Source organism: Salvelinus alpinus, chromosome 16 (assembly GCF_045679555.1).
Source record: "Salvelinus alpinus chromosome 16, SLU_Salpinus.1, whole genome shotgun sequence".
NCBI classification, from domain to species: Eukaryota; Metazoa; Chordata; class Actinopteri; order Salmoniformes; family Salmonidae; genus Salvelinus; species Salvelinus alpinus.
The window spans coordinates 40,264,973-40,278,504 of record NC_092101.1 but is presented as its reverse complement, the minus strand read 5'-3'; the positions used below and the strand labels follow the sequence as shown (position 1 = coordinate 40,278,504).

Here is a 13,532-nt window from a genome sequence, read left to right as displayed (position 1 = left end):
CGCCAAGAGTCGCGCACATCCGTACGTGACGGCAGTGTGTCGTGTACTGGAAAAGGATCTATTGCATGATTCGTGCAATAAAATCATATAAAATAATGTCACGGGACTTATTAGCATATCTTGTCTGCTAAATGAGCTAGCCTATAGCATGGCGTATCGGAGATATGTTTATGTTAATGGCGGTCAATTGCTATGAGGCCGGTAGTCATTTGCATGATAATAACCATCTGACAAAATGTCATGACCATCACAGCCCTTGTGACCACCCACACCTCCATAACTTCACACCTTCCTACAATAACTGCACCTGTCGGAGTGACTGACCACGCACCTTGCAGCATGACCGCACACCTTCCTAGAATAGGTTGGAGTTACCAGACACCCGTTTCTCTGCTTCCTCAGTGTGTGCCATGCTCTTCTACTTAGTATTCACAGGACACCTGTCTCCCCATCCCTGCTGCCTGTCTGTGTGGAGGGCCCTCCTGGCGGACAGCCTGAGTCTTGTTCACTGTGGATAAAGAATCTCTCCAGCCTCTCCAGCTCTCTCCCCTTAAAACAGCTTGTGAAACAGTCTCTGCTTCTCCTGCCTAGAGTTAGCAATCTCCCTAAATGAGCCCAGTCACCAGCTAGGGGGAGAGAGAGGGGGACCGTATGTGTGTCTGTGTGTGTGTTTGTGTGTGTTTGTGTGTGTGTGTTTGCTTTAAGATCATAGCTATCTTAATTATCCTCGGCACTCCAGGGATTCCCTGGTCCAGACTGCTGAAGGCTTTGGGGGTCTGAATCACAGTCAACATCTCCAGACTACAGTTAAACCCAGAGAGAGACACATGAAGACAGAAGAGCACACAACATTCACACTGTGTTGCTCAGAACACAGAAGAGCACACAACATTCACACTGTGTTGCTCAGAACACAGAAGAGCACACAACATTCACACTGTGTTGCTCAGAACACAGAAGAGCACACAACACTGTCACCATGCAGTCTAGACACACAGGAAGCCAGACACAAGCACATGACTCACAGGGTAGCTGAGGTACAGACATCTAGTAAAGCACAGCAATAACAGAGCTATTGTAGAGAGTAGCATTGTAGATCACCTCAAACTGTCTTATCTCAGGACTGATCACCGTTGGAAGTTGTTTTGACAGGTCTGATTCGTTTGAGGACTTGTTGTTTGGTTTGGAATAGATCTCCAGATTCAAAGAAGCCTGTTGGGGGATTGAGAGAAACAGTAACAGAGCTACCTTAGATGAAGAGATACCAAGACATACCGAAATGGAATGCTGAAAAGTAGAAAGACAGAACTGCCTGCATTCTTCACTGCAGACTCCCTCTTTTTTTGCAGTGTGTATTCTTTGCTCCCTCTCAGTTGCCCAGATACCATCCATAGTTAACTAGTTTTTACCCCCTCCATCCTCTTACCTCTGCCCTCTTCCCGCCGCCCTCTGCCCGCTTCCTGTTCCTGTTGTTTGAGTCAGGTGGCACTCCTGTTCCTGCTCTCTTATTGGCTGGGAGTTCATGTGGCCCCCAACAGGGTTTTACCTGGAACCAAAAAGGGTTCTTCAAAGGGTTTGCCGATGGAGACAGCTGAAGAACCCTTTTAGGTAATTTTTTCTAGGATTGTAGCAGGGACAGAGGAAGAGGTCAGGGAATGTGATAGAGGCAGAGTGAGGCTGTGAAAGGTAACCTCAAAACCAGCAGGGACATAGGCTGTGACAGAGGCAGGAGCAGGTACTGACAGTTGCCCAGAAGGACAGTGGCAGGTAGTGACAGGTCTTCACAGAGCCTGTAGACAGACAGGAACAGGTACCTAAGATACTGGATATCTAAGGAGGAAGAGACAGACAGACATAGAGGCATATTTTAACTCTTGTCACGTATCTCTTGGACTTCTGGCAGACTTCTGGCATTTTGCATGCTACAGATGAGGCATGTTTAGACTGTGCCTTGGGAGATTGCATGGAGATTGGCCTCCTCCCTGTGCTGGTTGATTATTCATTCGTCGACTCTGGCATTTGTTGTTTATTCATGAGTTGAGTCACTGGTGTTGAATTTAAGCACTGGCCTAGAGGGTAGGGATAAAGATACTGTACTGTGTGTGTACGTGCGTGTTTGTGTGTGTGTGTGTGTGCGTGCGTGCGATGCTACTTCGTGCAGACACACTCAAGGCTCTGGTTCCCCCGCTGCGTGTTGCACTGTACTATGAGAGGTGGAGGTGTGAGACGACAGGCAGAGACAGACATGGCAGAATGACGAGGCTGGAATATAGGGACCAGAAATGCAGGGAGATAACTGGACATTCATTTTGGGTAAGAATGGATTGGAAAATTGTGTATAGTAGATATATGATAGTCCTACTCCCTTTGAAAAAGTCTACACAGAAAATTGGAAAATATGTCCAGAAAGTTATGCCAATTTCAGTCTCTGTGTAAGAGGTACTTAATCTTAAAGGTTCAATTCAGCCATTTCTGTCTCAATATCAAATAATTTCTTGCTGACAATTAAGTACCTTGTTGTTATTGTTTTCTACAAAAAAAAGTAAAAAAAAATTAAAATTAAAATAGCTTCTTAGCAAAGAGCAATTTCTCAAGCAAGAATTTTCGAGGACTGTCTGAGTATGGACGGGAAAACTGACAACTAGTTGTTTTTGGCAGAGTTTGGAACTCTCTTTTTTTATTGATCTATTAACTAATTTACCGCCTGTGTCACGACTTCCGCCGAAGTCGGTCCCTCTCCTTGTCCGGGCGGTGTTCGGCGGTCGACATCACCAACCTTCTAGCCATCATTGATCCATTTTTCATTTTCCATTGGTTTTGTCTTGTCTTCCTTCACACCTGGTTCCAATCCCATCAATTACATGTTATGTATTTAATCCTCTGTTTACCCTCATGTTTTGTCGGAGATTGTTTTATTGTATGTTTGTGCAAGTCATGTGTCGGTGTGCGACGGGTTTTGTACCCACTAATGTTCTTTTTGTATATTTTGGTTTTTGGAGTTGTATGAGCACTTATTAAACGACTCCGTTTATACCAAGTTCCTTTTCCTGCGCCTGACTTCCCTGCCACCGACACGCACCCATTTCAGCCTGGTGATGTCAAAACAGGCTGAGATTACACACAGCTCTTACACTAAAATGGCATCATCATTTTCACAGTATTATTCCAACCTCATTGTGTGGAAATATATATAAAACACAGCAAAATCACGTTTTTGACTACACTGGGCCTTTAACAGTTGCTGTACTGTTTTAGTATACTGTTCCAAGTCATTTCAGTCAGCTCCAGTCTCTTTGGTCTGAATATGGAGGAAGAGCAATTAAGTTTGCTTCCTTTCTGAGTTCATGTTTTAAAAGGCTGGTATCATGGCAGGTTACAGATCTAATGACGCAGAATCGTCTTGATTTGTGTTTCCTGAGAGAAAGGGACTATTTTCCCTGCTGTAAAGGTAGATATCAGCCATTCTCTGTTGTACTTTGTAACATAATAAGTGAGGATGAAGTGTAGACAGAGGTAGCTGCCAGGTTCCTCCCTATTCATTGGCTATAATATGAGTTACTGTATGTCTGTTGATGATAGTGCATTGATTTAGACAGAGGACTCATTTAGCCAGAGGACTCATTTAGCCAGAGGACTCATTTAGCCAGAGGACTCATTTTGCCAGAGGACTCATTTTGCCAGAGGACTCATTTAGCCAGAGGACTCATTTAGCCAGAGGACTCATTTAGCCAGAGGACTCATTTTGCCAGAGGACTCATTTAGCCAGAGGACTCATTTAGCCAGAGGACTCATTTTGTTATGTCCGTTGTTAGAAGGAGACCAAGGTGCAGCGTGGTAGGCGTACATATTACTTCTATTTTAAATGACACCAAAATACAAAACGAATGTAAAGCTATATGCAGTGCAGAAAGCAACTACACACAAACAAGATCCCACAACTGAAGGTGGGGAAAAGGGCTGCATAAGTATGATCCCCAATTAGAGATAACGATAGACAGCTGCCTCTGATTGGGAACCATACCCGGCCAACAAAGAAATAGACAAACTAGAATGCCCACCCAAATCACACCCTGACCTAATCAAATAGAGAAATAAAAAGGCTCTCTAAGGTCAGGGCGTGACACATTTAGACAGAGGAGTAATTTACACAGAGGAGTAATTTACAAAGAGGAGTAATTTAGCCAGTACTAATTTAGCCAGAGCAGAGCCAGTATCAGAGGAAGAGGACTTGACATATCAGTGATCAACAGAAAGGGATCCATCTGCATTGGCCATGAGGACCATTTGAGATGTGAATGAATATTAGCCTTCAAAGAGCGTTCTGCTACTCAATAATAGATGAAAAGCTCAACCTTGATCCACAGGACCACAGGTCTGGCCTCTGTTCTGACACTGGAGAGTATAGCCAGTCTGGAACTCTATGAATACACACAGATGGTCACAAACACAAACACAAACACAGACACACACAAACACAGACACAGACACACACAAACACAGACACACACAAACACAGACAGACACACACACACACACACAAACACAGACACACACACATACACACACACACACACACACACACACACACACACACACACACACACACACACACACACACACACACACACACACACACACACACACACACACACACACACACACACACACACACACACACACACAGATACACACACACACACACACACAGATACACACACACACACACACACATACACACACACACACACACAAACACACACACACACTGCTTGTTGATTTTGTGTGCTCGGAGCTTGACTGTATGTGTGTGTGTGTGTGTGTGTGTGTGTGTGGGTGTGTGTGTGTGTGTGTGTGTGTGTGTGTGTGTGTGTGTGTGTGTGTGTGTGTGTGTGTGTGTGTGTGTGTGTGTGTGTGTGCCGTCTGTGTGTGTGTGCGCCGTCTGTGTGTGGGACTGCGTTTGATCTGTTCTTCACACACTTAATCATCTCTCTCCTCTGGTTCGTCCTCAGGATTGAAAAAACGTACCAGGAAGGCCTTTGGGATACGGAAGAAAGAGAAGGGAGACAAAGACAATGACTCCACGTAAGTATACCAGTCAAACTTACACTTGCACGCACACATACACACACACACACGCACATACACATACACAGCAGTCATCCAAATATGATTCCACTGGCTGTGGATGTTCTATCGAGCGAGGGAGTTGAGGTTCTATTGACCATGAACGTTCCACCTGAGGAGCTCTACAGTTTGAGACGTAATGTCCGCTCATGCGATGACAGTTGCCTTGGCAGCTGTAGGCTGTGCCCATGCCTCTGTGAAACTAACTGTAGCTGAGGCTCAGCACTGTGATCAATTACTACCTTGCCCAGGCCTTTTCTCAAATTTTGTTTGGGACGTATCGATTCACCTCACAGGGTTGTATGTGCATGATAACTTTTCATTTTGATTGACTCCTGAGATCTGATAGGTGGGTATGTTGCTGTGTGTGTGTGTGCATGCCCGCCTGCTGCCCGCCTGCTGCCCGCCTGCTGTCCATCCGTCCGGGTGTATGTATTTGTGTGTGGGTGAAGTTTTCCCTGAGAAAGCCCCTATAGACTGTGGTATTCCAGTGAGCTGCTTTGCTAATTGGCAGTGCACTTCAGTTTGAATATAAACTATTTTATTATATGGCAAGTGGATTTCAAGATTCTTACTTTCTCTTTGTCCCTGTCTCTGTCCCTCCTTCCTTCCTTTTTTCTTTCTCTCGCTCTTTTTTTCCTCAGGGGGTCCCCTGACAGAGATGGGGGTGTAAGTATCCCAAAATCGTTCATGTTTTATCAAATGGATTAATCACACAACTTGTTCAGCTGAGAAATAGTCCATAATATCTTAGTTTGTTACCTTTTCAATAAATACGTTTGTCATTGCTGGAAGGAGGAAGACATAACTGGCTATTTACAAGCTTGATTTAATACTGTAATTTTAAGACTCTCAGTCCTTTAGGAGAATCAGCACTGTAACATTAGTGTCCCTTTTTAATAGACTCTAGACTCTAGAATCAAATGAAATGAGTCTATTGAATAACATATTAACTGTTACATGATTTTTATTGTATTTGTGTCCTCTGTGTTGTCCACCGTCATCATTCAGGATCCCCAGCAGATTGAATCGGTATTGAACACTATGCAGTCCCCTCTAGCGTAGGATAGTTACTCTACTACCAGACTCCACTAGAGCTTAATGCACCTAGTTGTCCTATAGGTAGCATCACCATCAAGTAGCGCTAGCCAATCACTCAATAGTATAGACGTGCATGAGTTGAGTATACATGATTCTGATTGGTGGGATTCATTGTGATGTCATGTTGTTCTGTTTTCAGTCCCAGAAGAAGGCCAATGGAGCAGCTGTCAATGGGTTCTCTGGAGAGATCGACTGGGACAGATTTGTAAGGAACCAGCATTCTACCCTTTGAACAAGCTCATATAGCACATGATAGAAAACAATCAATATATGTTATAGAGAATATATATTCTTCTGACCCATCTGTTACTGTTTTACTGTTGTTTCTTGACATTCTGGGGGTATGTCAACGTAGCATCAGGGTTGGGCTCAATTCAATCAATTCAGAAACTGAATTGACAGAATTTAAATGGAATTAAGCCCAACCTTGATTAGACTGGGACAGATACAGTATGTAATTAAAGCAAAAAATCATTATTCTACCCTTGTAACGAGCCCATAGCACATGATTTTCAGTTGAATTCCTGAATTGACTGAATTGAAATGGAATTGAGCCCAACCCCGATTAGCATGGTGTAAATATGGTGTGTCTGTTGCTCTGTCTGTTTCAGAACACCCCTACGGTGGACGATGAAGGTTACAGTCTCAGGCCAGATGAGGAGGAGGGGCCAGGATCAGATATCCTTTGTATCTACTATACACCCTAATAGAGCTAGAAATTAATTACATCACACTACATAGTATATCACTGTATGCTACTACACCCTATATCACTGTGTGCTAGTCTGTATCAGTTTGTACTTGTTTCTGTCGGTATGTTTGTATGTCTGACTGACTGAATTAGTGAATGACTGTCTGACTAGATCAGAAACATTTAGTATTCAGCCCACCACGGTACTAGTCTGGCAAACACCTAACTGTGAATCCCGACAGCCAGGCCATCATAGAACAGCCTATCAGTACCGTCAAGCACCATCTCATCTCAACTCAATAACAAGCAGACAGACTACCGGGGAAAAACTGAGCATCACTTCAACTCAATAACAAGCAGACAGACTACCGGGGAAAAACTGAGCATCACTTCAACTCAATAACAAGCAGACAGACTACCGGGGAAAAACTGAGCATCACTTCAACTCAATAACAGCTAACGGCACGCTTCCTGGAATTACTATGTAATGATTAGTCTGATATTTATGGAACCTACTGTTCTGTGAGGAGATTGTACAGTATCCTGGTTGTATGCTGTAGTATATGCTATTTGGCAGAGATTTAGATATATAAACACGCTCTGGGGTAAAGTTTCTCCTAGGTACAGATCTAGGATCAGCTTCCCCTCCCCCAATCCTAACCTTAACCATTAGTGTGGAAAATACTAAACTGACCCCAGATCAGCGTCTAGGGGCAACTTCACCTTACCCCTATCACCTATGACCTTCAGCATTGAAACCATTGCTGTCCTTAACGGCGACCCACCTGGCCCCAAACCCCCCAAGGAGCACTTCTTCTCCTCCAGCGAGTCAGAGGGAGAGGAGGACCACCGGAAAAAGTTTAAGATCAAGATCAAACCGTTACCAGCGGAAAGTGCCAACTGTTTGGCCCCGTCAGTAGATGAACTCAAAGCCTCCATAGGCAACATAGCTCTGTCTCCCTCTCCTCTGGTGAGTACCTCCCCCCCGCCTTCACTGCTCTGTCCTCACTGGGGTCATGATGTCACTTCCTCATCATGTTACTGTGTTGTTATGAAGTAGAACTATAGAACTGTATTCTAGAATGTGTTTGAACTGTTGTATCTGTTTAATTGTTCTGTTGCTCATTAGGGAAGTTCTTTCTACAGCTCACAACACATTACTTTCTGTTTATGTCTTTGTGTGGTTCTCTGTCTCACTGCATGTTGTTTACGTTTCTTTTCTCCTCATTACACCATGCATATGCCTGTCTGGGAGTGAATGATAGTATCTCAGAGCCAATTCCATCCATATCCCTGGAATGACAATTAGCTAGGGAGACATGCGTTAGTTTACCCTCTACTACACAACTGCTGATGGTAGGGAGGTTGGGGAGAGAGGAGAGGTGGTGGCTGGCAGGTCTTTAGCCTTCTGCTGTGACCTCAGTGGACTGACTACGAATTACTAGAGTAGAGTTTAAGACAAGGCAGATGTCTCTGAACAGCCCTCAGAAACCAATTACAGTTATCCCATTGCCAACAGTGGGGTGTTTGAGTCTCCACCACAGGGCTGGCTCGAGGCATAAGCCACATAAGCGGTAGGGGGCCCCGAACCCTCCCCCAAAATGTGTTTATTTATTTTGTCTTTTTAGTAACTCAGTTGGGGTCTCAACTTACTGTTGAGCGTTAGAATAGTAGAATGGTGCAAGTCCCAAACTTGGTTGTGCATCAGCAATTTTTCTATTGTTATGTCAAGACACTTGACAGCCATGACAGCTAACAATTTTTAGATTGGTAAATTAGTCTAGCCAGCTATCTAAAATTGTAGTAATCATAGCCGAATACCGACTGGTCATGCAGGGCACGTGCCCAGGGTCCCTGACCTCCGGGGGCCCCCATTGACATTTTTTCAACCAAATCTTGCTTAGGGCCCCCAAAAGACTAGAGCCGGCCCTGCTCAGCCACTTTGAACTGGAGAGAGAGTTTAGCTGATCTAGGGTCAGATTCCCACACCACAATAACAATGACAACCCATGAGATTCAAACACTCAAATTAAAAGTTTTACTTAACCTCAAAATAGCAGTGATCCAAACATGAGAGGGGAGTGGGAGGGACAGCTGTTGAAGGAGTTTCTCTTTGGGATGCCCACCCCCTTCCTCCTCCACCCTCCCTCTTCCACCTCCACCCTACTTCTTCCACCTCCACCCTACTGTACCTGTAACTTTCTAGTTGGGACAGTTAGCTCCAGTGTCAATACTGGTGTAAATAATTCAGCCTGGAAAGTGGGCATTCACAGTGAGGTTCTGTCCTGTACAAACGCAAGGACAGTCTCTGGTCATATGAGAACCTTATAGACTCAATAATTCATCCATCCGCTGGCTGTCGAGCCGGTAGCTAGCCCCCTTACCAGGAACAGTGAGCAGGTGTTTGGTTGTCTTAAGGTGTACCTGGCTCTCTCTGTGTGTAGAGGGATTTGACAATAGAGATCAGCATACAATGGCTGTGTGGTTTTATTGTCACATACCCCCAGATAGGTGCAATGAATTGGGTTGTTTTACAGAGTCAGCTATAGTGGTACAGCGCCCCTGCAGCAAATTAGGGTTAAGTGCCTTGCTCAAGGGCACACCGTCAGATTGTTCACCTTGTTGGCTCGGGTGTTCGAACCAGCGAGCTTTCGCTTACTGGCCCAACGCTCTAACCGCTAGGCTACCTTCCGTCTAACATTAACACCTAAGTTAAATGCCTAAAGTTCATATTCTGTTAACTCATACCCCAAATCCAGGCTGTATCACAACCGGCCGTGATTGGGAGTCCCATAGGGCAGCGCACAATTGGCCCAGCGTCGTCCGGATTTGGCCAGTGTAGGCTGTCATTGTAAATAAGAATTTTCTCTTTACTGACTTGCTGTTGGTGACTCATCCTGTACTCGTATTTGTAGCCAAAGCAGGAATTGGAGAGAAACATAGAAATAAAAACACCTCAAACTTGTATCTCAAACAGACCGTTTAAAAAATGCTTGCTATTTCCTCATAGAGGATGAGTTGGCCAATCAGCAGTCTACTCACAATAATATTTTTATTGACCGGTGTACGCCCACACTATTCCAACACAGAAAAGCTGCTTTTTAACATAATTAATCACTCATTTTGCAAGGAAAACTATTTAACTCGTAATTAATTATAGGTCATAATATCATAGAAATCTGGAAACACTGGGCAGTTACTTTAATGTAGAGATTTATCCCCAAGCCAGGATTCCAACTCCCACGTCCGAGTAGAAAGCAGTGTCAACTCTGTCCTGTTCTCTCCAGATTAAGTATATGCCAATTAGCCTCTCCCCTATTTAAAACCTCACCAGTCTGTCCAGAGTGCTGAAACTTCAGCTTTTTTTTCTCAGTCATGAATTAAACACGAGTCACGTGATCGCACCTCTCTATGTCAAATGTGTGCTTGTCCAGGTAGTCCTGGAAACAGTTTGTCCATGAAATTGGCTGAGGGGAGCTGAGGGGCGCAAAGGTTAACAGGCTAAACTGAACAACAAGAGGTTCTTTCCACATTTCTTTCACTACCCCTCGCTTTCTCTTGCTCCCTCGTTCTCTCTCTCTCTCTGCTGCATTCTCTCGCTCTCATTCTCCCTTGACCTCTCTCTCTCCCTCCCTCTTTCTCTCCCTTGACCTCTCTCTCTCCCTCCCTCTTTCTCTCCCTTGACCTCTATCTCTCTGTATTTACATTTACATTTTACATTTAAGTCATTTAGCAGACGCTCTTATCCAGAGCGACTTACAAATTGGAAAGTTCATACATATTCATCCTGGTCCCCCACACCCACAACCCTGGCGTTGCAAGCGCCATGCTCTACCAACTGTATTAAAGTTGAATGTGTTGTTGTTGGAGGGTGATGGCTGTTGAGAATACAGAAGGAGAGACAGACGAAGACAGTGTGTGTGAGAGCAGATTAACCTCCCATAGGCCTTTCTGTTCCACAGTACAGTAGATGTATCACTGGACTTTCCTTGTGCTCATCAACTCTCCCTGAAGCCATGGAGTTTGATTAGACTATTGATTAAACATCCAGTCACTCATCAGATCAAAGTTGCGTATCAATATACTGGAGATAGATGAACCGATGGGTGTGGAAACTGAAATGGATAGACAGATTGGTAGATGGTGGATACTTGTGTTCTCACCTTGGATGTTCTCATTAGGCAGAGAAGAAACCTTTTGACATGATATACTGTATGTTTGTTTAGTCAGTCAATATTCACCTCCATATTATCCATCTGTAATTTCTGCTCATAGCTTTGTATGTGATTGTAGGTTATCTCCACTGACATAGTATCCCCTCTACCCTCTCTCTCCCCCCCTCTGTCTCTCTGTCCTGCCCCTCCCTTTATCCCCTCTCTACCCTTCTTCCCCTTTTTTTCTACCCTCTCTTTTTCTTCCTCCCTTATGTATGATGCTATCTTCTGTAGAGGAGTAGTCCGGTAAGCCTGTTCTTGTCATATTGTCTGTCTTTCTTTCTTGTGTACGATCTTTCTCTCTGCTCTTGTCTGTCTGTCTGTCTGTCTGTCTGTCTGTCTGTCTGTCTGTCTGTCTGTCTGTCTGTCTGTCTGTCTGTCTGTCTGTCTGTCTGTCTGTCTGTCTGTCTGTCTCTCTGTCTCTCTGTCTCTCTCTCTGTCTGTCTCTCTCTCTCTCTCTCTCTCTCTCTCTCTCTCTCTCTCTCTCTCTCTCTCTCTCTCTCTCTCTCTCTCTCTCTCAATTCAATTCAATTCAATTCAATTCAAGGGGCTTTATTGGCATGGGAAACATGTGTTAACATTGCCAAAGCAAGTGAGGTAGGTAATATACAAAAGTCAAATAAACAATAAAAATGAACAGTAAACATTACACATACAGAAGTTTCAAAACAATAAAGACATTACAAATGTCATATTATATATATGCAGTGTTGTAACAATGTACAAATGGTTAAAGCACACAAGTTAAAATAAATAAACATAAATATGGGTTGTATTTACAGTGGTGTTTGTTCTTCACTGGTTGCCCTTTTCTTGTGGCAACAGGTCACAAATCTTGCTGCTGTGATGGCACACTGTGGAATTTCACCCAGTAGATATGGGAGTTTATCAAAATTGGATTTGTTTTCGAATTCTTTGTGGATCTGTGTAATCTGAGGGAAATATGTCTCTCTAATATGGTCATACATTGGGCAGGAGGTTAGGAAGTGCAGCTCAGTTTCCACCTCATTTTGTGGGCAGTGTGCACATAGCCTGTCTTCTCTTGAGAGCCATGTCTGCCTACGGCGGCCTTTCTCAATAGCAAGGCTATGCTCACTGAGTCTGTACATAGTCAAAGCTTTCCTTAAGTTTGGGTCAGTCACAGTCACTCTCTCTCTCTGTCTCTCTCACTGTCTCACTGTCTCACTGTCTCTCTCTCTCACTGTCTCTCTCTCTCACTGTCTCTCTGTTAGCATGAATTGCCCGCTTGTTCCATGTCAGTTTTCTCCCTTCAGGTTTGTGATTCAGCGTACTAACTTTTCTCTCTAAGGACTATGTTATTGAATGTCAGATGGGTGTCCATTGGATCCATTGTAATAGAGTAAGCGAAATATGCAATAGCAATACAACACACTCAGGTGTAGAGGTGAACCAGGATTTGTGGAGAACAGGTTGCTCTGAGTGAGTACTGATAGGCGTAGGATTTAACACTACCACAATACCAGCACAGAGATGTCTGCTTTTCAGTGACCTTCGCTAAGATGGAAATCTGACTGCTTGGAGACTGAATGGGGAATAAATGAAGGGAGGGAGAGATGATAGGAGACAGCAGAAGGAGGAGACGGGAGAAAGACACGGCTCTGCAAGATGCAGCTGAATGAAGCCACAGCAGGTCCACAGATTAGCAGAGAGGATCAGCTATTATGGACTGTGGATGACTGTGATTTCTCTCTCAACATACACATACACACCAATACATGATCTTGCAGGCACACACATGCACACATCACTACAACAATACTCTATCTCTCCTGTTGGCAGTGTAACTGTTGTGTTGGGAGTGTAACAGTGCTCTGTTGGGAGTGTAACAGTGCTCTGTTGGGAGTGTAACAGTGCTCTGTTGGGAGTCTAACAGTGCTCTGTTGGGAGTGTAACAGTGTTCTGTTGGGAGTGTAACAGTGTTCTGTTGGGAGTGTAACAGTGTTCTGTTGGGAGTCTAACAGTGCTCTGTTGGGAGTCTAACAGTGCTCTGTTGGGAGTGTAACAGTGTTCTGTTGGGGGTTTAACAGTGTTCTGTTGGGGGTGTAACAGTGTTCTGTTGGGAGTCTAACAGTGTTGTGGTGGGAGTGTAACAGTGTTGTGGTGGAAGTGTAACAGTGTTCTGTTGGGGGTGTAACAGTGTTCTGTTGGGAGTGTAACAGTGTTCTGTTTGGGGGTGTAACAGTGTTCTGTTGGGAGTGTAACAGTGTTCTGTTGGGAGTCTAACAGTGTTCTGTTGGGAGTGTAACAGTGCTCTGTTGGGAGTCTAACAGTGTTCTGTTGGGAGTCTAACAGTGTTCTGTTGGGAGTCTAACAGTGTTCTGTTGGGAGTCTAACAGTGTTCTGTTGGAAGTCTAACAGTGTTCTGTTGGGAGTCTAACAGT

The 13,532-nt window shown here is 44.3% G+C and overlaps 1 protein-coding gene across 7 annotated transcripts in view; it reads left to right on the top strand.

Moving 5' to 3' along the window:
* Positions 1-13,532, top strand: part of sgip1a (SH3GL interacting endocytic adaptor 1a) — a 109,436-nt gene that overhangs the window by 61,455 nt on the left and 34,449 nt on the right. For 3 of the 7 annotated variants that reach the window (XM_071346215.1, XM_071346214.1, XM_071346213.1), the window contains exons 1-6: positions 2,116-2,313; positions 5,010-5,082; positions 5,769-5,793; positions 6,365-6,430; positions 6,837-6,903; positions 7,702-7,886. In XM_071346215.1, the coding sequence (XP_071202316.1) occupies positions 2,283-2,313; positions 5,010-5,082; positions 5,769-5,793; positions 6,365-6,430; positions 6,837-6,903; positions 7,702-7,886 (447 nt within the window). In that variant the 5' untranslated portion in view covers positions 2,116-2,282. Of the gene's footprint in view, positions 1-2,093; positions 2,314-5,009; positions 5,083-5,768; positions 5,794-6,364; positions 6,431-6,836; positions 6,904-7,701; positions 7,887-13,532 lie in introns of those variants that run through there. The other 4 variants (XM_071346212.1, XM_071346211.1, XM_071346216.1 and 1 more) reach the window with 3 other exon arrangements.